This window comes from Callorhinus ursinus, unplaced genomic scaffold, assembly GCF_003265705.2.
Source record: "Callorhinus ursinus isolate GAN/ISIS: 27379988/994484 unplaced genomic scaffold, GSC_fseal_2.0 scaffold13, whole genome shotgun sequence".
NCBI classification, from domain to species: domain Eukaryota; kingdom Metazoa; phylum Chordata; class Mammalia; order Carnivora; family Otariidae; genus Callorhinus; species Callorhinus ursinus.
In genome coordinates this window covers 25,606,299-25,632,941 of record NW_027397075.1, presented here as the reverse complement: position 1 = coordinate 25,632,941, position 26,643 = coordinate 25,606,299, and the positions used below count along the sequence as shown (strand labels likewise).

General features: G+C 47.7%; 1 protein-coding gene across 2 annotated transcripts; it reads right to left on the bottom strand.

Moving 5' to 3' along the window:
- Positions 1 to 8,692: 8,692 nt before the first annotated feature.
- POGK (pogo transposable element derived with KRAB domain) lies at positions 8,693 to 23,799 on the bottom strand. Of its 2 annotated transcripts, XM_025877992.2 has the most exons (6): positions 23,483 to 23,799; positions 21,902 to 22,035; positions 16,206 to 16,332; positions 15,115 to 15,213; positions 12,309 to 13,800; positions 8,693 to 10,525 (listed from the first exon to the last, which is right to left on the bottom strand). In XM_025877992.2, the coding sequence occupies exons 2-5, from the start codon at positions 22,031 to 22,033 to the stop codon at positions 12,329 to 12,331; spliced, it is 1,830 nt and encodes a 609-aa protein (XP_025733777.1). In that variant the 5' UTR covers positions 22,034 to 22,035; positions 23,483 to 23,799; the 3' UTR covers positions 8,693 to 10,525; positions 12,309 to 12,328. The 2 variants fall into 2 exon arrangements, with proteins under 2 accessions (XP_025733777.1, XP_025733779.1); XM_025877994.2 differs by lacking the exons at positions 15,115 to 15,213; positions 16,206 to 16,332; positions 23,483 to 23,799 and having other exon boundaries at positions 21,902 to 22,020.
- Between the last annotated feature and the right edge of the window lie 2,844 nt (positions 23,800 to 26,643).

The following is a 26,643-nucleotide window of genomic DNA, read 5'->3' as shown; positions in this document are numbered from 1 at the left end:
CGCACTGAGGAGCGGGGCCCCGAGTTCTCGGCTCCTCCGGGCAGAGAGCGGGAGGCCACCATTTTCACCCTGGTCCTCCAAAGCTGTACCGTGAGCTTGCAGGGAACAAAAGCTCCTGAGAGCAAACCCAAGCAGCTTGCTTAGCCCGGACCCGGCAAGGGCGGGGCAATTCGGCCTCCGGCAAAGACATTTGGGAACCACGGCAACAGGCCCCTCCCCCAGAAGATCAGCACGAACAGCCAGCAAGCCAAGACCAAGTTTACCGATAAAGGAGAACGGGACAACTCCAGCGCTAGGGGAATACTGCACATAGAATTCATGGCTTTTTTACCATGATTCATTAGTTTTTCAAAGTTAATTTTTTTAACTGTTTTTTGGGGGTTTTTTTTGAATTTTTCTTTTTCCCTTTTTCAACCAACATCTTATCAATCCCTTTTTTAAAAAAACATTTTTTATTTTTCATTTTTAGAGTCATATTTTATCCCTTCATAGTAGTTACCCTTATTTTTGGCATATGTATATAAGTTCTTCTCTCTTTAAAATTTTGATATACAGTTTCTTCTAACAGATCAAAATATACCCTAAATCACTAGTGTATGGCTTTGTTCTAGTCTCCTGCCTGATCGCAGTCTCTCCCATTTTTTTCTTTTCTTTTTTCTTTTTTTTAAATCTTCTTCTTCTTTCAAACAACTTCTTATCAATTCCGTTTATAAAACCTTTTATAAGTTTCATCTTTACAGTCATCTTCCATCCCTTCGTTGTATCAACTCTTATTTTGTACATATATAAGTCTCTCTTCCTTTAAAATTTTAGGAGGCACTTTCTTCTACCAGACCAAAATACACCCAAAATCAAGTGTGTGCAAGTGATCTATGCACTAGCCTGATCATATTTGATCATATTCTGTTTCTTGTTTTGTTTTGTTCTGTTTTTGTTTGTTTTTACCTTTTTCTTTTTTTTCTCTTTGGTTTTTCTTTCTTTCCCTTTCTTTTCCCCTGGTTTCAGGTCTTTTCTGATTTGTATAGAGTATATTTGCTGGGGATGTTGTTAACCTGGTAGCATTTTGTTCTCGCATTTATCTGTTCTCCTCTGGACAAAATGACAAAACGAAAAAAATCACCTCAGCAAAAAGAACAAGAGGTAGTACCGTCTGCCAGGGACCTACTCAATACGGACATTAGTACGATGTTAGACCTAGAGTTCAGAATCATGACTTTAAAGATACTAGCTGGGCTTGAAAAAAGTGTGGAAGTTATTAGAGAAACCCTTTCCGGAGAAATAAAAGAACTAAAATCTAACCAAGTCGAAATCAAAGAGGCTATTAATGAGGTGCAATCAAAAATGGGGGCACTAACTGCTAGGATAAATGAGGCAGAAGAGACAATCAGCAATATAGAAGACCAAATGATGGAAAATAAAGAGGCTGAGAAAAAGAGAGAGAAACAACTACAGGATCACGAGGGCAGAATTCGAGAGATAAGTGATACGATAAGACGAAACAACATTAGAATAATTGGGATCCCAGAAGAAGAAGAAAGAGAGAGAGGGGCAGAAGGTATATTGGAGCAAATAATAGCAGAGAACGTCCCTAATGTGAGGAAGGAAACAGGCACAAAATCCAGGAGGCACAGAGAACGCCTCTCAAAATCAATAATAATAGGTCAACAACCCGACATCTAATAGTAAAACTTACGAGTCTCAGAGACAAAGAGAAAATCCTGAAAGCAGCTCGGGAGAAGAGATATGTAACCTACAATGGTAGAAAGATTAGATTGGCAACAGACCTATCCACAGAGACCTGGCAGGCCAGAAAGGACTGGCATGATATCTTCAGAGCACTAAACGAGAAAAATATGCAGCCAAGAATACTATATCCAGCAAGGCTGTCACTGAAAATAGAAGGAGAGATCAAAAGCTTCCAGGACAAACAAAAACTAAAGGAATTTGCAAACATGAAACCAGCCCTCCAAGAAATATTGAAAGGGGTCCTCTAAGCAAAGAGAGAGCCTAAAAGCAGCATAGATCAGAAAGGAACACAGACAACATACAGTAACAGTCACCTTACAGGCAATACAATGGCACTAAATTCATGCCTTTCAATAGTTACCCTGAATGTAAATGGGCTCAATGCACCAATCAAAAGACACAGGCTATCAGATTGGATTAAAAAACAAGACCCACCAATATGCTGTCTGCAAGGGACTCATTTTAGACCCAAACACACCCCCAGATTGAAAGTGAGGGGGTGGAAAACCATTTACCATGCTAATGGACACCAAAAGAAAGCTGGGGTGGCAATTCTTATATCAGACAAATTAGATTTTAAAACAAAGACTGTAATAAGAGAGATGAAGAAGGACACTATATCTTACTTAAAGTGTCTATCCAACAAGAAGATCTAACAATTGTAAATATCTATGCCCCTAACATGGGAGCAGCCACTTTTATAAGGCACTTAATAACAAAAGCAAAGAAACACATTGACAACAATACAATAATAGTGGGGGACTTTAACACCCCCCTGACTGAAATGGACAGATCATCTAAGCAAAAGATCAACAAGGAAATAAAGGCTTTAAATGAAACACTGGACCAAATGGACTTCACAGACATATTCAGAACATTCCATCCCAAAGCAACGGAATACACATTCTTCTCTAGTGCCCATGAAACATTCTCCAGAATTGATCACATCCTAGGTCACAAATCAGGTCTCAACCAGTACCAAAAGATTGGGATTATTCCCTGCATATTTTCAGACCACAGTGCTTTGAAACTAGAACTCAGTCACAATAGGAAAGTCGGAAAGAACTCAAATACATGGAGGCTAAAGAGCATCCTACTGTAGAATGAATGGGTCAACCAGGAAATTAAAGAAGAATTAAAAAAATTCATGGAAACCAATGAAAATGAAATCACAACTGTTCAAAATCCTTGGGATACAGCAAAGGCAGTCCTGAGAGGAAAGTGTATAGCAATCCAAGTCTTTCTCAAGAAACAAGAAAGGTCTCAAATACACAACCTAACCCTACACCTAAAGGAGCTGGAGAAAGAACAGCAAATAAAGCCTAAACCCAGCAGGAGAAGAGAAATCATAAAGATCAGAGCAGAAATCAATGAACTAGAAACCAAAAGAACAGTAGAACAGATCAACGAAACTAGGAGCTGGTTCTTTGAAAGAATTCACAAGATTGATAAACCGCTGGCCAGACTTATCAAAAAGAAAAGAGAAATGACCCAAATCAACAAAATCATGAATGAAAGAGGAGAGATCACAACCAACACCAAAGAAATACAAACAATTATAAGAACATATTATGAGCAACTCTATGCCAGCAAATTAGATAACCTGGAAGGAAATGGGTGCATTCCTAGAGATGTATCAACTACCAAAACTGAACCAGGAAGAAATAGAAAACCTGAACAGACCTATAACCACGAAGGAAACTGAAGCAGTCATCAAAAATCTCCCAACAAACAAAAGCCCAGGGCCAGATGGCTTCCCAGAGGAATTCTATCAAACATTTAAAGAAGAATTACTACCTATTCTCCTGAAACTGTTCCAAAAAATAGAAATGGAAGGAAAACTTCCAAACTCATTTTATGAGGCCACCATTACCTTGATCCCAAAACCAGACAAGGACCCCATCAAAAAGGAGACTTACAGACCAATATCCTTGATGAACATGGATGCAAAAATTCTCAGCAAAATACTAGCCAATAGGATCCAACAGTACATTAAAAAGATTATTCACCACGATCAAGTGGGATTTATCCCTGGGCTGCAAGGTTGGTTCAACATCCGCAAATCAATCAACGTGATACAATACATTAATAAAGAACAAGAGTCATATGATCCTCTCAATAGATGCAGAAAAAGCATTTGACAAAGTACAGCATCCTTTCTTGATCAAAACTCTTCCGAGTATAGGGATAGAGGGTACATACCTCAATATCATAAAAGCCATCTATGAAAAACCTACAGCGAATATCATTCTCAGTGGGGAAAAGCTCAGAGCTTTTCCCCTAAGGTCAGGAACACGGCAGGGATGTCCACTATCACCACTGCTATTCAACATAGTATTAGAAGTCCTAGCCACAGGAATCACACAACAGAAAGAAATCAAAGGCATCCAAATTGGCAAAGAAGAAGTCAAACTCTCACTCTTTGCAGATGATATGATACTTTATGTGGAAAACCCAAAAGACTTCACCCCAAAACTGCTAGAACTCATACAGGAATTCAGTCAAGTAGCAGGATATAAAATCAATGCACAGAAATCAGTGGCATTCCTATACCCCAACAACAAGACAGAAGAGAGACAAATCAAGGAGTCGATCCCATTTACAACTGCACCCAAAACCATAAGATACCTAGGAATAAATTTAACCAAAGAGGCAAAGGATCTGTACTCAGAAAACTATAAAATACTCATGAAAGAAATTGAAGAAGACACAAAGAAATGGAAAAACGTTCCATGCTCATGGATTGGAAGAACAAACATTGTGAAGATGTCAATGCTACCTAGAGCAATCTACACATTCAATGCAATCCCCATCAAAATACCATCCACTTTTTTCAAAGAAATGGAACAAATAATCCTAAAATTTGTATGGAACCAGAAGAGACCCCGAATAGCCAGAGGAATATTGAAAAAGAAAAGCAAAGCTCGCGGCATCACAATTCCAGACTTCTGGCTCTATTACAAAGCTGTCATCATCAAGACAGTATAGTACTGGCACAAAAACAGACACATCAATCAATGGAACAGAATCGAGAGCCCAGAAATGGACCCTCAACTCTATGGTCAACTTATCTTTGACAAAGCAGGAGAGAATGTCCAATGGAATAAAGACAGTCTCTTCAACAAATGGTGTTGGGCAAATTGGACATCCCCATGCAGAAGAATGAAACTGGACCATTTCTTTACACCACACACAAAAATAGACTCCAAATGGTTGAAAGACCTAAACGTGAGACAGGAGTCCATCAAAATCCTAAAGGAGAACACAGGCAGCAACCTCTTCGACCTCAGCCACAGCAACTTCTTCCTAGAAACATCGCCAAAGGCAAGGGAAGCAAGAGCAAAAGTGAACTATTGGGATTTCATCAAGATAAAAAGCTTTTGCACAGCAAAAGAAACAGTCCACAAAACCAAAAGACAACCGACAGAATGGGAGAAAATATTTGCAAATGACATATCAGATAAAGGGCTAGTATCCAAAATCTATAAAGAACTTCTCAAACTCAACACCCAAAGAACAAATAATCCAATCAAGAAATGGGCAGAAGACACAAAGAGACATTTTTCCAAAGAAGACATCCAAATGGCCAACAGACTCATGAAAAAGTGCTCCACATCGCTCGGCATCAGGGAAATCCAAATCAAAACCCCAATGAGATACCACCTCACACCAGTCAGAATGGCTAGAATTAACAAGTCAGGAAACGACAGATGTTGGCAGGGATGTGGAGAAAGGGGAACCCTCCTACACTGTTGGTGGGAATGCAAGCTGGTGCAACCACTCTGGAAAACAGTATGGAGTTTCCTCAAACAGTTGAAAATAGAGCTACCATACGATCCAGCAATTGCACTACTGGGTATTTACTGCAAAGATACAAATGTAGGGATCCGAAGGGGTACGTGCACCCCAATGTTTATAGCAGCAATGTCCACAATAGCCAAACTGTGGAAAGAGCCATGATGTCCATCAACAGATCAATGGATAAAGAAGAGGTGGTATATATACACAATGGAATATTATGCAGCCATCAAAAGGAATGAGATCTTGCCATTTGCAACGACGTGGATGGAACTGGAGGGTGTTATGCTGAGTGAAATAAGTCAATCAGAGAAAGACATGTATCATATGATCTCAGTGATATGAGGAATTTTTAACCTCAGGAAACAAACTGAGGGTTGCTGGAGTGGTGGGGGGTGGGAGGGATGGGGTGGCTGGGTGACAGACATTGGGGAGGGTATGTGCTATGGTGAGCGCTGTGAATTGTGCAAGACTGTTGAGTCACAGATCAGTACTTCTGAAACAAATAATGCAAGAAAAAAAGAAGAAGAAGATAGCAGGAGGGGAAGAATGAAGGGGAGTAAGTTGGAGGGGAGACGAACCATGAGAGACGATGGACTCTGAAAAACAAACTGAGGTTTCTAGAGGGGAGGGGGTTGGGAGGATGGGGTAGCCTGGTGATGGGTATTAAAGAGGGCACATTCTGCGTGGAGTACTGGGTGTTATGCACAAACAATGAATCATGGAACAGTACATCAGAAACTCATGATGTAATGTATGGTAATTAACATAACAATAAAAATTTTAAAAAAAGTAAACATATAAGGAATACTGCCTCCGATAGGGGTCTGAAAAGCCCTGCTCTATGAGATCTTAGCAGACTTTTCAGAGGAATGTGCTAGATTAAAGAACGGGTTCCAACTTAGGTATGTCATTTCTTCTTTTTGTGATGTGTAGACTAAAAAGAAAAATTGAACACCTTACTTTCAGTTCTTGGCACAAGTCTGAAAAGTCCTTTAGAGTTTTAGATACTTTTTCAGATTTAGAAAAATTTGGGCTGATACCTAGCTGAATGTAGTGGTTTTGTTTTGGGCTATCTGTATATCTGTGGACTTAATGCTAAGTGTGTGTGAGATTTCATGTGGTTCTTCCATGGAGAGCAGCCGGGAGCCTCAGCCATGTCCTGCTGCCTATTGCAATGATAGCTTCCGGGGAAGTCCAGAGCCTTGCTGCTCTCCGGCACGTGGCCTGCAGCCAGCATGTGGTCTGCAGCCATACAGTCCCCCACTCTGGTGGGACCGCAGGATACCAGAGGGCTCCCTTGGCCTCATATGTTTTGGGCCTTCATGAAAATCTGCTGCCCATGCCAGTTTTCCTCAAGAATCATTTTGTAAAGTGGAAAGATGGGGTTGAGGGTAGAGGGATACTTAGGATTTTTCAAGAGAGCCCCTGAAAGATTTGAACACCTCTGTTCCACCAAAGGTTGGCTCCAACTCTAACTGTTGCCAACTGTGGGAGCCTGAGTGAAGTCGTGATTGCTTATTACCAAGCATTTAGAAAAATAACTCTTCCCCAAGAGGAAAAAGCTGTTAGAAACCAGGTAATTTCAGACTCAGAAGAAAAGCATAGTTTTCCTGCCAGGAGTGTCAGTAATTGTCTTTTAGGTCCAGGTGTTATCACTATGTAAAACCAGGTTTGATAAGGCCCACCTTACTTTATACCAGGCACCCAGAGTGCTGGCTCAGTGCACATTCTCATCGCTTTGATCACCCCTTGCTGTGATCAACCAAGCAGCTGGTCCTCAGACACTACCACCCCCACCATTACCTTAAGCCATCAGGACTCCACGATGAACTTTTTTTTAAAGATTTTATTTATTTGAGAGAATGAGAGAGAGAGCACATGAGAGGGGGGAGGGTCAGAGGGAGAAGCAGACTCCCTGCTGAGCAGGGAGCCCGATGCGGGACTCGATCCCAGGACTCCAGGATCATGACCTGAGCCGAAGGCAGTCGCTCAACCAACTGAGCCACCCAAGCGCCCAACTTTTTTTTTTTTTTTTTAAGATTTTATTTATTTGACAGAGAGAGAGAGGGAACACAAGCACGGGGGAGCTGGAGAGGGAAAAGCAGGGTCCCCACCGAGCAGGGAGCCCAATGCGGAGCTCGATCCCAGGACCCCAAGATCATGACCTGAGCCGGAGGCAGACACTTAACCAACTGAGCCACTCAGGTGCCCCTCCACAATTAACTTCTAAAGGATTACTCTGACCATTAGATAAATGCCTGTGTTCCATATTTTTGGCTCTTGCCAAAATGCCTCCAGGATGTAGAATAAGGGTAAGAAAGCTTGGTTTTAGGGGTTAGACTTATGTGCTGTGGGCAACAAATTGGTTCAGCACTTGATTCTGATGGCTTAAAAAAAGGGAAAGATGTCTGGATTATTCTTGGACGGTAGACTACTACTTACTTAACTGAATCTATGGGCACAGTAAATTGTCAGGACTAATTTGACTAAAAGCACACCATGAAAGGGCATGTAGGTTCTTCATGCTTTCATTTTTAAAGAAATTTATGAAAACAGGATACTAAGTTTTCTTCTCTGTTCATCAACTTGCTAGCATGCCTTCACTCACTTAAGAGATTAATATCCCTTTATGGATTTCCTTCATGTGATTTGGTAACGTACCATCCGAGAGCATCTGAAACATGACTGAGTGAGGAAAAAAGCTATTCGTGGGGCACCTCAGTGGCTCAGTCGGTTAAGTGTCTGCCTTTGGCTCAGGTCTTGATCTCAGTCCTGGGATTGGGCCCTGTGTCATGCTCCCTGCTCAGCGGGGAGTCTGTTTTTCCCTCTCCTCCCCTTGCTTGTGCTCTCTCTCTCTCAAATAAAATCGTTAAAAGAAAGAAAAAAGCTATGCATGCCAGGCCTCCCCCCAGCCCCCCACCCTGGACTTTTAATTCAGTTTAAAACCACGTATGTAATTTTTCTTTCCTTTGTCTTCAGACACCAACATTTACATTGCCATCCCATGTACACTTTTTTGATTCAAGGATATTACGTCCATAGACACACACATCCCCCCCAAACTGAATGGAGAATAAAGTGTAAATTGAAGTGTGACCTTTCACAATGCTAGCAGGTAAATAATAAATAAAACCACCATAGCCTATTGTCTTTATTATCAAAGTTTATTGTTGGGGTCAATTTCTATCTACTAGGGAGTACAACTATGTCTCAATATGTGCTATAGTAACTCTAGGGTAATAGCCGTTCTGCAAAATAGTTGTACTGGGACTCTGTTAAGCATAGATCATAATTAAGTCAGTGGAAGAATGAGCCCAGAATAACCCTGACAGTAGAGCCATTACTCTAGGAAAGTTCCAGTGCTATGCAACCTGTAAGGCATCATCTATCAGCTGATGAGACTCAAGAAGGTGTTGGTGGAATGAAATAGGAGTTGAACCCATTTTCTACTCTTCTCTGTAAGAAAACTATGGCTCCAATGCAGGAACCCAAAATTAGGTCTTATAAAATCATTTAAGCTCCCAAAACAAGTAAAACAGGACATGAAGAGGAAGGCCCAGGAACCAGGACAGTGGAGGACAAATTAAATCAAAGTGGAGGGGATGGAAACTTCTGGAATGAAAGGTAGCTGGATTTGGATGCCATCTGAGATAACGAAAGAATTAGTACAGGTGAAAGCAAATGGGGAAACAATTCAAATACTGAAAAGTTATTCAGATACCAGAAACTAAGTGCAATATCTCCCCCTGCTTGGAGGAAAACTGGTTTTAAGGTGAATCACTAATAGGAAAATGAGTACCTGAGTAGAAATAGGTGCTTCAAGAGGCCAAGAACAGTATAATATATAAATGAGCTGAGTCTACAGGGAGGAAAAGTGGTTATGGTAGCCTGTTACTGAGATCTGATTGGAATGACATTTTTAGCAATGGCTTTGTCCATAAGGTCCTGGCATATTTTTTTGTAGCAGATAGCTTGGAAGGAATGTTTTTGTAACAACTTGCGTGGGAATGCAAATTACTTATAATGTAAAAATTCAAAGACCTCCCATCTATTCCTGCAGGGTAGGAGATTAGAAGTCTTGAAACAGCTGTGGCTAAAGGCCCATGTCCTCTCATACCCTTGTGACAAAAATATTAAAGAAATCAACAAAACAAGTATCAGATGAGTCAATGAGCCTTGTACCATGTAGACAGCAGATAATTTATGGTGACTTCTGCAGGCAGCCTGAGAAAAAGAGCTCGTGTACTAAATGCTGCCCTATCATTAAGTATAATGACAAATAGGGCCATTAAAGAAGGCCCTAAAAAATTCTAGCTGCCAACCAGATTGGGGAAGATAAATAAAACCGCACAGTTTATTTTAACCTGTATCTCACTGTAACCTAGTCTGTAGAAAAGCCATCTGCCGGCACCAGGCCAGTCTATCTGAATCGTATCATTAGGATCTCATTTTTCCAAAAGAGGAAATATGTAAGTAGCAGGTATACATAAATGACTCATTTCCACACAGCTTTCTCTGCAGTCTTGACCTGTGCGGGCACAGGTTCTACTCTTGGAAGCATTTTTAAAGGCAAAAAAAAAAAAAAACCCATTTACTTGAGGTTTGCTCCACAGAAAGGACACCAGTGGAGTTGGGCCCATCTGAGTCTCTTGTTGGTGTTGAACAAACGGTCTCTTCTCCAGGAAATACCTTTGTTCATTCATATTTACATGGATTAATCTCCAAAACAAAAAATGGGGCAGAAGCAGTTTCTTCCCTAATCATGTCTCTGCTGAAATCAAGGGTCCCAGACACCTTTTCTGACACTTTGTGGATGTGGGGCGGGGCTGGGCTATGTCGCAGGACGGGGTACACAGGCGGCTGTCCAGACGTGGGCTTGTTCCGAGCCCTGTGGCCTTCTGCGGCTCCCTGTGCATCCACACTTTGAGGAATCTTCTTGAGGATTTTCCTCCCCACCTGTTTCAAATAGTTCCATTTGCTGGAAAACAGAGAGAACCTAAGTGTGAATAAACCCTTGGGCTTTAGAAATCGTACACATTTTAACAAAAGTATTCCATCAGATTTCCAAATAGATGAGGAGAGGCAGTTTTATGCCCATCTGTCCCCTCCTAGGTCTCCTGTTTACTGAGCATCCCAAACTACTTCTATCACTTCTTCCATTCACAAGAGGGCAGCTATTGTAGAGGGAACTGGTGGTCGTGATGAGCAAAAGGTCACGGCTGATAGCAGACGAAAATGCCCACCTTCACAGCGGCAGCCTAGCCTTTGTCTTTTTTTCCCCCTTTCCTCTCCTGGTAGCAAAGAGCTTAGAAAATAAAAAATGCATAAGGAGGTGGGGGCGGGGGGAGGTAAAATGAGAAAGGAATGAAAAACCCACTATAATCCAAAGTTTGCTTTCCAATGGAGTCAGTATAATGGTTAGCAGAAAAGGGAGGCTGAGCTCGTGGAAGGGCAGGGTAGGGGACATGAGGGGCGGGAAGCAGTTCCGGTGATCTGAATGTAACAGGAAGAACTCCTCCTTGGCTCCACTGTTAGCCAGGGGTCTCAGAATTACACTGGAGGCCAGCAGTATGAGTCCACTTTGACTTGGGGGCAGGGAGAGAGACAGAAGCCACTCCTGCACTTACACAGCGAGGGAGTGGGATGAAAGACTTCAGTTAGCATTTCCTTTGGAGAGAAAAAGCAAGTAGGGTGGAACCGTGGAGTTATGCTACAAAAGGAAGAAGAGATGTCGAGATAGTTTTAGGTCCTCTGTAAAGGAAGGAGTGACCTTTCATATTAAACACTGTGTCTCTGGGAAACAAATTAACTGACAAGTAGGGAAAGGAGAGCGAGAGGATAAAATGAATTGTTTGCTCCCCCACTGTACCCGGTTGGCTGTTCTCCCATCTCAAGGTGTGTGTGTGGGGGGGGGGGGAGGCTCGCCTCCACTAGTGTTGCCGGTTAGTCCCCACTCCCCGCTTCCTCTTAAAGCTGCTCCCCTTCTATAGTCAACTCCGAAAATTCCAGGCCTATTGTCCTTGTCCTCACTGTAGTCCTAGATATGTGCCCTGTTTTCTTTTTTTGGTGCAAAGATTCAATTTAGAAATCTCTCCCTTCGGACCTCAGTGGACTACAAGAAATTATTGCAGTTGCTCACTCCACCCATGTGAAGGTCATCATGAGACTAAGAGGATGTTCTAAAGCACTTCTGAATCCCAGGGAAAAGCAAGCCTGAGCTGCAGCTCTCATGTCCTAGAGGGCTTCTGCGACCGCTCGAGGACTGAGCTGAGGCACCCAGCACACGGTGCTCTCGAGACATCACCGCGTTCTCCCTACAGGCCGGTAAAAGGGAGCACGGTGCATCAGGTACACACCCTGGCCCTAAATGTTCAACATGATTTATAAGGGAAAGAAGAAAGCTGGCTTTTGGGCAAAACTTTCTGTTTCACTGAGCAACGTCAGGCTAGGCAATTTCAGGCCCAAATAATTTGAGCACGACGGCTCTCAGATTAAATGTTCCGGTAGCTCACTCTTTGTTCGTTTTATGTACTGTACAAGCGCTCCCAGGGCCAGACCTCAGAGCAAAACCCCCACAAGCAAGCCAAGCGACACCAGACCGACGTCCAGGAGAAGCCAAGGGCCCGTTACCTGTGGTACTGTACCACAGGCTTGAGAGTTCTCGGAACCGAAGGAAAGGGTGTAAGAGGGCGGGTGTTTGTGGAACACAAACGGGGCCGTCAGTGAAGGGGCCAAGCGCGCACCTGGGCCTGCCTGGTTACCTTAGCTCTCCCCTCGGGTGTCAGTTGCCCTCCCGCGCAGTCTCAGTGTCGCCATCTTTGGGGGCCTCCCCTCCCCCTGGAAGCTCGCTCTCAATCTCCCACAGGACATCATCTTCGTCTTCCAGATCGCTGGAGATGTGGCACTTCTTGAAGCCCTGCACGATGGACTCACTGGAGATGCTATTCCAGGCGACCATGACCCACTCCAGGAAGAGGCCCAGGGGCGGCTTCTTGGCGTTGCCGGTGGGGCTGAGCGCCAGGTTGCCGGCCAGAAGCCAGTTGGAGTACTGGGCCCGCACGCTGTCATTTAGCGGCTTGTAGACCACCACATCCAACACCTGTAGCTGCGAGGTCAGGCCCCCCGGGATGATGACCATGTCGGTGTTCATGCTCTCCATGGAGCTCTTCACCGAGTCAGTGGCGTGGCCACGGAAGCCGTTCAGGATCAGCATCCCGCGCTGCTTGGGCGCCGCGCCCGTCCGCCGCCGCCACACCACTTCCAACCAGTCCTGCATCAAGTCCTCCGTCATCCACCCGTACCGGTGGCAGCGGATTTCCATGCCACTGGGGAACTTCCCAGGGGGGATGTACGTGCCCCTCAAAATGATGTAGGGCGGCAGTTTCCTCCCGTCTGCCAGGACACCCAGCATCGCTGTAATTTTTAGCTTCTCCCTGCCGGGCGTCTTGACCAAGACCGGCTTCTCGCCCTGGTTGTCCACCGTCACCCGGGACGGCACCTCGAGGCAAATGGGCGTCTCGTCGGCGTTGCCCATCTGGGCCACCTGGTAGTCGTGCGCCCTGCGCAGGGCCAGCACGCTGCGCTGGTACGTGACGAGCTTCTCGGTCAGGTCCTCGGGCAGCTGCTGGGGCACCGGCACTTTATGCCTCAGGGACAAGTCGTACCTTCGCATCATTCTTCGACACCAGCCCAAGCTAGCCTTGAACCCTTTCTCCGGAATGTTCATTTCCTGGGCGATCTCGAGAGCTTTCAGCTGCATCGCCTCCCGGGTGATGGGGTCCCCTTTGGCCTGCATGTACCTGACATACTCGGCCACACGCTGGTCCACCAGGGCAAAGCGCCCATTCTTGGGGCCGCGGAATGCCCGCCGCATGGCGTGGGCGTTCTGGAGCTGCGGCTTCACTTTGCGCCAGTCTCGAACGTTCTTTTCCAGCACGCCAAACTGCTTGGCAGCCTGGCAGTTGTTGGTGCTCTCGGCATATTCCACCACCATTAACTTGAACCCCGCGTCATAACTGCGCCGCATGCCCCTGCTGAACGGAAACTTCCCCGCAATCTCGTCCGCCGAGAGGTCATACCCCGGGAAGCCCATGGCCATGTAGAAGGGGTACCCCTCACTCCACTCCGGCAGCTCTGTGAGGTCCCGGGGCAGGCGGAGGCCAAACCCGTCCAGGTGCTGGGGCTGAGCAAACTGCGGGGTGGCGTTCATCGGACCCGCCCAATCCGGGGGCTTGACATCAGACTCTTCATTTTCTGGGAGACAAACAGGGAGGGGCAAAGAGGTCAGTATTTAAAATGACTTCTGGCCTATTCCCTGATTTGTGGGGTCGAAATGCTAAAAATATCTTAATCTGAGGGTCCACCCAAAGCAGTAACCGTAATAACAGAAAGCATTTCCTAAGAGTCCTTACTCATGTGCCAATTCCTATGGATCACCACGTCTAATTCCCATAATACCTATGTATCATTACTCCCGCTTTGCAGATAAAGCTACAGAAGTGAAGTAAGGCATCAAGGTAGGTGAGCTAGAAAGTGCCAGAGCTGGGAACTGAACACAGGTACCAGACTCGGATCACACGATTGTTTTGTGGGCCATGTTTGGGTCAAAATATTTTGCTGTGGGTGGAAAACCAGATATAACCCATACTACCATATAACAGTACAGAATTTAGATGCACCATGGCCCGAATCACATCCCTTAAACCAAGAAAATCTACAGCAAAACCATACTTAGCACAGTTAAGCCTGTAAGGCAGAACACTAGTTCCTTCATACCAATGAAAGAACTGGGTCTCACTGTGTGTATTTAGAAGGTGGTCACAGAAACTGAATAGTACTTGGAGAAATTATCCTTTCTCACCAAAACTAAGATGCCATCAGTTGCAAGATACACACCATTAAAAAAGAAAAAAAAATGCCATTAATTCTAAGAGGCGTTCTTAACTTCAGAGATGTTAACAAGGTGGAGGGAAAATGTCTTAGAATCAGTGAAATATGGCATTTTAAACACTTAGCTATAGAGAGAAGGTGAGTAAAACCACTGGCTGCTTGAAACCTGTATTTAGGCAACTCTTATCCCCCTAACTATGACACCTGATAAAGGACCACGTGCTTCTCAGACACACCTGCTCACGTATCTACTGCATCTGCTCTTGTTTTTTCTATCCAAGATGAAATGGACAAGAAACCAGGGTAAAGAACCCTGGCCACATGCTCCGTCACATTATTTTCCTTGGTTTTCAGAGGTACGTGGCGCACTCTCCTTCACCCAGGATGTGCACTGGACCAAATGCCGTACAAGCTTCAAAGTGCTTCATGCACATACAAGGCTGCACCTTGAGATGTATTACCCACAGCTGACAGAGGAAAAGGGGGCTCAGAGAGGTGAATGAAGTGGCCTAAGGTCAAGAAGCACTGGAGAGAAGATTCTGAAATTCCAAAGCCCATCACCTTTCCGCCTCATAACCCTGCCTTACTCTTAAATGCCCCACACGATGTATGTGGAAACTTAAAATCCAGCTTCCCAATGCTCCCCATTGGATGGATGCTGGAGTGGTTTCATTGTACCTGCAAAGGTTCCTCCTTGGAGCTGCCATTCGTCAGAATTCTGGAACTCCTCGTCCCCTTCCAACCGAGTGATCATGTCTGGCTTAGGGAATGGGAATTCTTTTTGCAGGAAACAGAACAGGTTACAGCTGTGTTACTGGCTTAGAGCACTGCCAAAATGAGTATTTTATAATACTTAAGGAATACCCTCCCGCACACAAGCTACTCTCAAATGTGGAGATATACAAAAGACGGGGGAAAGGGCTCAGGGGTACTTAAAGAAAAAATATGATAGGAAATAAGTCTGTCCAACGGAATTTATGGACCTCTGCTAATGAGGGCTGGTACTGGCAACAACAACAACAAGGAACTGCATGTAGTGGGGAAGTGGGTGGATGCAGTGACTATCTATTGAACATTCTGGTACATACATGAGCAAACTAGGAAATGCCTCCAACTGGTTCCATTCTAATTACATGGCTTATCGATGCTGGGAGGGAAGAAAGGATTCTTTGGGGGTATGTTCCCAAGTGTCTGAGGCTTGACAGGTTAATAATGAGGCCTGCCTTCCCTCCTAAGGAACATATGAAACACAGGCCCAGACCTGTGTTGATATTTCTCAGGTTATGTCTTTTTTTTTTTTTTTTTTTTTAAAGATTTATCTATCCGAGAGAGAGAGAGTGCATGCGCATGTGGTGCACAGGGGCAGAGGGACAGGGAGAGAAAGAGAAAGTTCTAAGCAGATAACCACACTGAGTGCAGAGCGTGACATGGGGCTCTGATCTCACGGCCCTGAGATCACAACCTGAGCTGAAATCAAGAGTCGGTTGCTTCACCGACTGAGCCCCCCAGGCGCCCCAAGTTATGACTTTTTTTATGTGAATGCCTGGGTTGAATAGGGATAGTTCGGAGAACTGGCACAAGTTGCTGTTTAGAAGGACACAATATTTATATCCTGCCTACATCAAAAACAGGAAATTAAATGGGCACAGGCATGGAGGGGACAGAGTCCAAGTTCAGGAGAAAGGGATGTGGGACACACCAGAGAAGAGACATGGAAACAATTCTCCCGGCTCAGAGCTTCCAGGAGGCAAAGGAAAACAAAGCTTTACCCAGGGACAGGACAGTTTCATAATTCATCCTCATGACTTCCCGGTACAGGGCCTTTTGTTGCTCCGTCAAAACTTCCCACTCCTCATCGGAAAAATATATGGCCACCTCATCGAATAGGGCGGGCACCTGAAACAGTGAACAGGCCTTTCTCAACGACTAATAGGCACATGCAGACACAAACTCACACATCTTCATTTCACAGGGGAGGGGCCTTGACCTGGGGGACATGCTCTGTCCACATTCATTAGGCTACTGGAGGCAAAGCAAGCACACAGCACAGGTCTCACATGCCCTGGTGAGTACCTATTACTGCACCTTGAGAAGGGAAACTCCCCAGCACTGATCACCAGATCACCAGGCTGGGACACACACTGTAGGGACAACTGATCTCGGCTCAGCCCCCCTGCAGAGCCAGGAGCAACCACACCCAAGGAAACATCCTGAGACAATCCCACCACCTATACAACCCGCCCAGCCATTCCCTGCCTTCCCTTGAGTCGGTAGATCCCTGGCCCAGGACGAGGTGGGGATTGGGGGGGGGGGGGTTCCTGGGCACCGTTCTCCATTTCCAGGGGCACCAGCTCTAGTGTTTGACTCAGAACCCAATGCCCAGGGAGGAGCCAGTGAGAGAGAGGGCCTCATTTGGCTTTTTCTAATCTACAAGAGCATGAGTAGGAGGGGAGAAGAGCTAATTAGAGCTTAAATTTATGTAATGAGATACTGGAGCAAACTAGTTTGCTTTCATGCCTAGACCTTCAGCAGAAAGCCCTAAGGACAGAGAAGGCAGCTCTACTCCTCTCTCCCCACAGCCCCCACTCCCCCCACCCCTGTGGGAATGGCCACTGGCAGCTAAAGGCAGCCAGGCCACCCAAACCATCCTCCTCTTGTTTACTCAACTATGCGCTTTTCTCTTTACCATGTTGTTTCTTTCGGTCATTACAAATCCTCCTCCTAAGTTCATCATATTCAGCGGTAAGAAATCGCTGCGCGAGGGTTTCAGGCTGGTTGCTTTGTACTGTCGCTTTCAAAGCTATTCCCCAAGGCTGAATCCAGAGCCTGGGTGGTTATGAGACCCTTTTTCATCAGCTTAGAAAATTAGTGTCTGCACAGCCTGTAGCTTCTTCAGGTGTCCAGCCATCGGTCGTTTGGACATCGGCATTTCTCCTTATTCCCGAAGTCCATGCCCCCCCCCCCCCCCCCCCTCCCCCTCCCCTCCCTCCCACTCTCATGCGTCCCTATATGGCGGGAGCACTTCTTGGAGAGGCCCTATAACTGCTTCATCTGTTTTCTCCAGCAACCCCATTTAATCAAGGAAGAAATGGGCTCAGAGAGGCCTTGTTGCCAGTCACAGTCACACAGCCAAAAAACGGCAGCACTGAGGTTTGGACCTAGCACTCTCTGGGTTGACGGCTCCAGACCCTACAAAGCAAAGTGGCCTCCCTGGTGACCAGCCCTCCACTCTCCCCAACCTCCATGCACAGCTATACTCAAAGCCTGCAGGTCCCCTGCAAACCTCATGTCCCCCCGCACATGGCTCTCCCATGGCCTCAGAGGGGCTCCCCATTTCTGGCCTGGCTGACACCCACCCACTTTCCAAGGCTTAGCCTAGATGTCCTGTTCCCTGGGAAGCCCACCCTGACCTGGGTCGTGTGCCCACCTGCACATTCCCATGGTACCCGGAGGTCAACACCATGGTGGTACTTATCACAATGCAGTATTCTTTTGGTTTACTTGTCTGCTTCTTCCACTGAAATACAGGGTCACTGAATGCAAAACCTATGCTTACTCCATTTCCCTAAGCTTAGGAGACTTCTTGCAGATAGTAATCACCTAAAAACGTGTTTTTGATTTAAGCAAACAATATCCGAATTTCCCTTCTCTTGTTCCACTTAGAATGGCTTCAAATAATCATTAAACCGTTGTCTGTCACAAAACCAAGCCTCCTCGTTGAAATACGTGTGAGATACCAGGAGGTAAAAGGGGATGGATCTCTAGGTTTTCCTCAGGCTTCATCAATCTGGAAAGCCAGGCAGCCAGGAATTTTCCACCCCACCCCTTCCCACTTCCCAGGCTTTTGAACAACTCTCTCTTTGGCCTCTTCTCTCCCTAGGAAATTCCAGATCTAGGCCACACCTATTTATAGTCCTTTTCCCTTTGCTGATAAAATGGGACACAGGCCTGGCTAGACCTGTCATTTCAGAGGGTCTACCGATACTCACAAAGGTAACATATCCTAGGCCTGGTAAAAATATCAGGAGCCCTGAAGTTATAAGAAGGGTGGCTAGAGGCTGGCTGGTGCCAGATTCATCTCCTCGTATTCACGACTGATGCACAGAGGATCTTCAAACAAGCCCGCATTATGCTCCAGAGACACACAGTGCCGTGGCTTAGAAATTCTCTTCACAGCAACCCTCTGTGAGGATTGAGCAAGCCTTCAGCCAGGCCCCGTGGCGCAGGCCTCCCCTCTCTCCACAGAGGCTTTGTATCTGGCTAAGCACAGCAGTAAGGTAAACAGGGCCAGCCCTGGGCAGAACTCCAAAGTCAGGCAGCCTGTATGCAATCCCCCCAGACACCCTTTCTCGGCCTCCCAGGTAGGGACCCTCAATCCCCGTTCTCTGCCCTTTCCTCAGAAGATCCAGGGCACATCAGAGAGGCGTTCTTCCCTTCAGCTGGGTCTGGCCTTGCTCTGCCGGCAGGCCGGCATCCAATGCATCTCCGAGGGAAGTACTCAGACCCCCACAGCCTCACTGAGGATGCGGCATGACCATCCCGCAAAGCTGGTAGGGCTCTCAGGGCCAAGGGCTGTGCCCGGCGCCCGGAAGGGGCGCCTGCTGGGTGCCAGGCACTGGGCAGGGCAGTCCCTCTTACACGTTTAAATAGATTATCTTGTAGAATCCTTTCAACAATATAAAGAAATGGGAGTCACTCCCCTACTTTTTTACGTGAGGAAACAGCTGCTAAGTTAACTTGCCCACAGTCACCAAGTTAGGGAGTCTGACTCCAAAGCCTGTGCTTTTTTAGCAGGGCCACTCGGCTATGGGAGCTGCTCCTAACTCCACACACAAGCTTTGCTCTCGGAGGCTCTTGCTTATGCTTTCCTCGTGTCTGGAGTGCAAGCCCCCTCCCTTCCCTTGGCCAGTGCCACTCGTGAATGAGACTCAGTTCAAGACACATTTTTCCTTTTCTCTCCTTGAAACTCTTATTTCTACTTCCAATTCTCCTATGGGATATTATCCTAATATATAGCACGGTTCTTACGTCGGAGAGGCTTTTACTGATCACCCTAACACAATTCTCTTACAACCAAAATACCTATTTGAGGAACAGATTCATTTCTTTTCTTCCCTTAGTTTAATACCCTAGAGCAGGGTTTTTCAACCTCAGCACTCATGACGTTTTGAGCCAGATAATCCTTTGTTGTGGGGGCTGTCCTGTGCACTGCAGATGTTTAGCAGTGTCCCTGGCCTCTCCCCAGGAGATGCCTACTAGGACCTCCCACTCCCCAACCCCCACCCAAGTCATGAGAGCCAAACATGTCTTCAGATACTGCCAAATGTCCCCAGGAGTCAAGCTACCCACTGCTCGACAGCAGGTCCATGCTTGCCTCTCGAGCTCTCCAGCCTGAATGACACCCCATTCCCGAGCTACCGTCCCCCACCACACTCCGAACGACGTACTATGAAGTATGTTCACTTCCCTACCTTCCTCACAAGACTGGCAACTCCAGGGGACTAGGGATCTTGTCTTGAACACCACCACTGTGCTCAGTAACTGCAGATGGGTGGCAGACTGCGTGGAGGTCCCCAAAGCCAGCACCCACCCCCCCACTCCCCTGCAGCTACCTCCTTTCCCAGCCAGGCATGGTCTTCGCCTTGCTCTCTCCTCGCTGTCCTGCCCGCCACATTGCCTGCCACACTGAAGGCCCACCTTCACTCCGCCCATTGTCCAAGGTTTTCCATGCTATCTAGATGTTCTGGGTTGGCCAATATAGCCTTAAAGCCCAAGGTTTCTACTGCCTTGAGGTCTCACTCCAGGCTAGACGGGACTGACTCCTGTCCTCCAAGGTCTCCCCAGCTGTGGGGGAGCCGAATCAGGGAGCAGGCTGGGATGGGTTAGAGAACACAAGAACACAAGGGCAGCGCAGCCGACAGAGCCAGCCTGCGAACCCAGAGCCTGGTGGTGAATTGTTTTTCTTTTCTTTTTTTTTAATTGAGGTATAACATATACACAAAAAATGCACTACTTTTAAGGCATTTTTCTGAACAAATAGTGTACATGCATATCCTTGGGGCAAAGCAGATAACCTCTCTGCTCCCCAATTCCCTCGTGTGGGAGGGGAGCTGCACTGGACATCTGGGAGGACCAGGATTCTATGAATACAGATCTCCTATTGGAAACAAAGAATATAATGGGTACTGATAATGTTCACATATAAAACTAAGCAGAGAAAAGGAATGTCAATTTGTTGCATGTTTAAGATTTTCACCATTTGTGCCCAAACGTCATGATGTCCGGTATGTACTGTGAATAATTACACACAATTATAACGATAAATATCTATTACAGCTACATTTCCCCCCCCTGGAGTGTCCACAAGCGCCCATGGCACAAGACCTGCTCACTTCTCGGGGTGAGGCTTCTAGGGAGCTCTGGTCCACATGAGACCTGCCACAGGCGGACCGGCAGGGATTTGGATGGACCATGTTGCATTTACATTTTCATAAGTTTACTCTAATTCTGTCACACTCTTCTGTTGGGATATGTCCCATAGTCTCTGCTGCCTCCCACCCCAATCCTTCAATTCAGGCCAGCAGGAAATGCAGCTCTCCTCCGTGCGCGATCCCGAGACGTGTTCACAAAGAACTGGCCTCGCGTCCTGAAGCTCTCCTCGTGTCAGCTCAATGCCCCAAGTCTTATTTAAAATGGGGCCCCTCCAACCAGCAGCAGACCCTCTCCTTCCCAAACTCAGCCAGGTTCCTCGAGCCCTCTTCTCTGCCAGGCCACCCTGTGGGCTCCCCTCCCAGCCCCGTCTTGGCGAGAATCCTGCTAAGTCCGTTAGAAAGACTCCCCCACCCATGACATTTGATCACCCTAGCCTGCCTTGAGCAAGAATCTTGTTCAGTCAGTTTAGCAAGAATCCCCCCTATTCTTGATGTCTCCACTTAGTAACTTTCCCTCCACGGACCCCTCCTCTCTGGCTCCTTGGTTAGAAACCCCCACTGGCCTCACTGTATTCAGTGCTGAGCCCCAGCTCTCCCCTACCGCAACAGTCTTAACATCTGTCTCAACTGTCCTGAACACTCTTCCGTACCACCTTCACAAGCATCAGAACTTCTTTAACATAGGTCAGCAAACCCTATGGTTTGGTAGTTGGCGTCTGCAACATGCCGGGCACTGAGCAGGGTGTAGGGGACTCAGGGGAACAGCAGAGAGATGAGCTCTCCGCCTCCGGGATTTCCAACCCAGATGATGATCAGCGCCATGGCTGAAGAGACTGTTCCTAGAACCAGCTCTTCCATTCTTCACAGTGCCTTTTAAAGCCACAGGACTGTTTTCGCAGGAATGCAAACATACCGGGCTGGGCTGGGCTATTTTTACTGCCTATGTCTGCCTGAGGAGGAGACTTAAAACAAGCCTGGCTCCCAGGCCTGCTTCTCTCCTCCTAGCTCTGTGGACCCCACATCTTCTTACTTACCCATCCACCCTCTGAGCAGATCCGGACTCTCTGCATATCCGTGGGGCCATCTTCCAGTTCCCGGCTCTGAATCTCTTCCTCCTCTTCTTCTTCTTTTAGGGTCAAATTGAGAGTGTAGGCTGCGGACTCCATCTCTGCAAGCAAGATTCAGTTGAGAAAAATCAGGCGCTAGTGTGAACGCTTCAAAGCCTGGGATGGGGGTGGCTTAGCTTGCACAAACCTCTAAGCCCTGAGCACTGTTCAGGCTGGAATAAGGGAAGGAATGGAGTCAGGCCTGGGGAGGAAGGGATTTAGGAAAAGCACCAGGAAGCTGGAAGGTGACATATTTAATTATGATAAGAGGGGGTGCAGGCAGATAACATACCTGACTGCCTTCAAATATTTAAAAAGCTACCTGTGGAAGAGCCCAGACTGGTTCTGTAGAGACCCAGGGGCAGAACAGGCCGGTGGGTAAACATTCCTGGAAGAGATTCTAAAGAGTGCAGTGAAAGACAGAACTTGCTCCCAGTCAGTGCCACTCAAACATGAAATCTGTGGCAGGAAAGGGGTGTTGGCTTCCTATCAATGAAGGTGTTTGGATACAGATAGGACACTTGCTCAACTGGGTTGTCCCTACAGGCCAGTTAAGCATCAGGAGGTTGGTAGGAGCAGAATAACCATCACCTGGATTTTCCAAAGTCAAAAATTCTGTCCATGAGCTGGTTCAGAAAATAGAGTCATTCTGCCTTAAGGGATTTTTCCAAACCCGAGACTCAGTGATACATAGTGAGGTGTATGCCTGGATACCCAAGAAGGTGCAGAAATCTGCTAGGGCCCACCCCCACCGGGAAATGCCTCTGGGCCGCAAATACTCTTCTGCCTGAGCAGTAGGCCCGTACAAAGGGCCGCGTTCCTGCCCTCTAGGGGAGCGGGCAATTACTAGGTGTGAGTGAGTGTGCATCTTGTGGGCCGCATCCTCCCGGGCTTCCAAAGAAAAGATCCCTCCTGAGTTCAAAGTGTGCTTTTTCGAGATTTCCAAAAAGGACTGGCGAATACGACGGGTCTGGGACGAGCGGAACAGGCTTCAGATCCCTGGGAGCTGGGGCCCGAACTTGGCCGCCGCCTTCCCCCGCCCGCTCCTGGGCAAGAGGTGGGGGCAGAGGTGACACCGCCCGGCAGCGACGGCGTCCCCGGCAAGGTGCCCGCAGCCTCGGCCGCCGCCGCCGCCGCCCACCCGCCCACGGCCCCGCGCCCCGCCCGCGGCCGCCGCGCCCCGGGGCGCGCTCGGGTTTCTCCAGCCATCTTGTCCCATTTCCCTTTCTCCCAGGTCCCACGCCGGGAGCGCTCCCGCCGCCCCCGCCTCCCCCCCGCCCCCAGCGGCCCAGCCCTCCTCCCCGCCGGGGCCCCCTCCCCGCCCCGGCGCACCTGCCGGGCGGCGGGAGCCGGCACCGCCTGCCACCCGGGCGGGCCCGCAACAAAGGCGGTGGCGGCCGCTGCAGCTGCAGCCTCGCGCCCCCGCCCCCGCCGCCGCCGAGCCGCCCCGGAGCGGCGGGAAGGGCCACGCCACCTCGGGCCTCCGGCTCGCCGCCCGCGCGCACTCACCGAGCAGCCGGGGCGCGGGCCGGGGCCGCGGGGGGAGACGCCGAGGGCTCCGGCCCGGCTGTCACAGCGCCATCCCCGCCGCCTCTCCGGCTTCCCGTGCGCGCGGCCCCTCGGGAGGGAGCGGGGAGGACACGTGGTGGGAGGAGGAGGGTCCGGCCGTGAGCTGAGGGTGTTGGGAGGCGAGGGGGAGGAGCGCGGCTGATGTCAGCGGGCCTCGGAGGCGCCGGGGGACGGCCCCGCTCCAGCTCCGGATCCTCCTCCCGGCGCAGTTTCCGGCAGGTCGGCTCGTCACGTTTCTCCCCGCGGAGCTTCCGACCCTCCTCGCGTCTCCTTCGGACCGGGCTGCGCCGCCGTGCCCTCCGCCCTCTCGGTTCCCCCCCCCCCCCCCCCCCCCCCCCCCGCCCCAACTCCGGAGCCGTCAGCTTCCGACGCGCTGTGTGCGCCCTCGGCGGGCCGGAGGCAGGAAGAGCCCGGATTTACGCTTTAACGGAGTGTGACCTGGGTGCACTTATCCCTGTGCTCGTTTGCATTCACCAGTGGTTTGCATTTGCTTGGAGGAGCACCCGAGGCACCCTGTCGAAGCTTCAAGGAATGCGTTATGAAGGGTAGACCAGCAAGGGAGTGTGGAGGGGCCTAAGGGAGGGGTCCAGGATCTTTGGGGAAGCATCCTCGGATGCTGGCAAGCATAGGTCCAGAACTTCGTTCATGGTATACAAGGGGAAGGAACTTCCCGATACGCGTAGTTGTTACCTGTTAAAGCCCGAGCATGTAAACTCGTGGAGGAAGTAACTATATAGAGGGATCTTCTCCAAAACGTTCAAAGGACAGCTCTTTGGACAATGAGCAGAGAAGCCCCCAAGCCCTTCTCATTCCAGAAAAAGATTCTGGGTTTGGGTTTTTTGTTGGGAAGTCGTTCAAGAAAAAAAAATTTTTTTTTTATTCTGGCATTTGTGTTAAAATGCAAAGGAAGACTTTATTCAGTAATATGGAAGTAGGCGTCGAGACTATCACCGTAGGGGAGAGATAGGGACTCAGCTCTGAATACAGCAAAGACAGGTTGGGGAAGTAGAGCCCACAGGCAGAGTAAGGGAATCAGTGGGTAGACATTTATTCCGAGGTGACAGTAGGGGGAGAGGATTCTTGCTGATGGCGGGCCAGGCTGATCAGATATCCAGGGTGGGGGCGAGTTCTCCCTAAACTGACTCAGCAGGATTCTTGCTAGAAGTGGGCTAAGGCCGTGGACTGGAGGGGGGCGGGGTGTGCGTGCCCAAGATAGAGGCTTCGTTAGAGAAGAGGGTTCAGAGGAGACTGACTAAAATTTGGTCAAGGAGAGAGTTTTGTCAAACTTCTCAGACTGTCCCTGAGATCTAAGTAGCTGCTGGGAAAGATCTCTCCAAATTTATGTGGCCATTTCAATTTATTGGTAATGTGAATGTTACTTCTCTATGCCATGGAGAGGTTACTGTGGAGCTGCGTAGGTCTTAATGCATAACGTAAGTATTATAAAAAACACATCTTTGAAGTGTAATTATGGTGGACAACCCAAGAGCAAAGCAGGTCTAACTGATGGAAGAACGCTATTCAAATATCAGGAGAGGTGAGGATGTTAGCATTTCTTGTTTTAATGAACAGTTCTTTTTATTTATTAATTTTATTTATTTTTTACTTCAATTTAGTTAACATATAGTGTGTTATTAGTTTCGAGGGTAGAACTTGGTGATTCATCAGTTGTGTGTAATAACACCCAGCGCTCATTACATCAAGTGCCCTCTCCTACTGCCCATCACCCAGGTAGGGCATCCCCCCACCCACCGCCCCTCCAGCAAAACTCAGTTTGTGTCCTAGATTTAAGAGCCTCTTATGGTTTGCCTCCCTTTCATGAACAGTTGTTTCTGCGTGTAAAGTTAGCATTTTTAGAGCAGGAGTGATGTCTTAGCTCAAGCTGATTGACATTTCCATCTTAACTTTTCTGAGAAATGACTACTTTAAATGGACAAGTGAGGAGAGTGTCAGGAAGGAGGATACTGGGACGTCGCTGGCAATTCCCCTGCTTACAAAAAAAAAAAAAAAGTATTAACACAGGTTATGAGATAACTGAAGAGGAATATTATGTTAGGGTTTTTGACTCTGAGAGCCCCAAAGTTCTTATGCTCCTCTGATTGGGTTTTTCCTGGGAAGAGGCCAACCAAATGGGTCACCGTTATCTTTTTTAAGAAAGATTTTCTTTATATGAGAGAAGGAGAGCACGAACGGGGGAGGGGCAGAGGGCGATGGAGCAGGAGAACACACTCCCCACCGAGCAGGGAGCCCGAACTCTGGGATCATGACCTTAGCCAAAGGCAGATGCTGAACCGACTGAGCCACCCAGGCGCCCCTACTCACCCGAATTCTTGACTTTGAGCCCACAGCCCCATGATCACAATTATTGTCGTGGGGCCCACCTTAGTACAAGTCCGTAATTGCTAACAAAACTTTCTCACAGGAATCAAGTGCTGGGGAAGGCACAGTACACTGCAGACATTTGTATTTAAGTGGCTTATAAGTCAGGCTGCTTGTCTCTGCCTGCGAATCCTCATCTTCAGAAAGAGGGAATTGGACCAGCCAGATATTGTCAGAGCTTCCCCTCAGCTCCATCATTCAGCAATTCCATTCCTGTTAAGACTTCATCTTACTCTGCATGAGGAGTGACTGAAGCTAGTCTTTGAGACAGTGCATGGCTTTAATGATTGATAGAATGGGTTTCTATCAGTAGGTACTTAAATGTGAGCAGAACACCTATGAAATCAACATAGTAGTTCTTTAATTATGCTCTCGGTCTGACTTCGTATTTCCTCCTATTGAATTATTGCAGTACATAAGTCATAGGGATTCTAAAGAGCCCAAGTCCCACAAAATATTCATACTGAACTGTAGTGTCTCCTGGTGAATACACATATCTGACCTCCTTCAGTAGAGGCCCCATGGACCTTAGGTAAGCATAGCTATGACTCCCGTGGCTATATTTTTCAGGGACTGTGGTAGATTGAATTAATGCGTCCCCGTGGTAGTACACCCTGCTGTTACATAGCAGAACTGCTGAGGCCTCATGTGTGCAGAATGGACTTTGATGCCCCTTTACTTGGCCTGGCCATATGACATGCGCTGACCAATTGAATGTGACT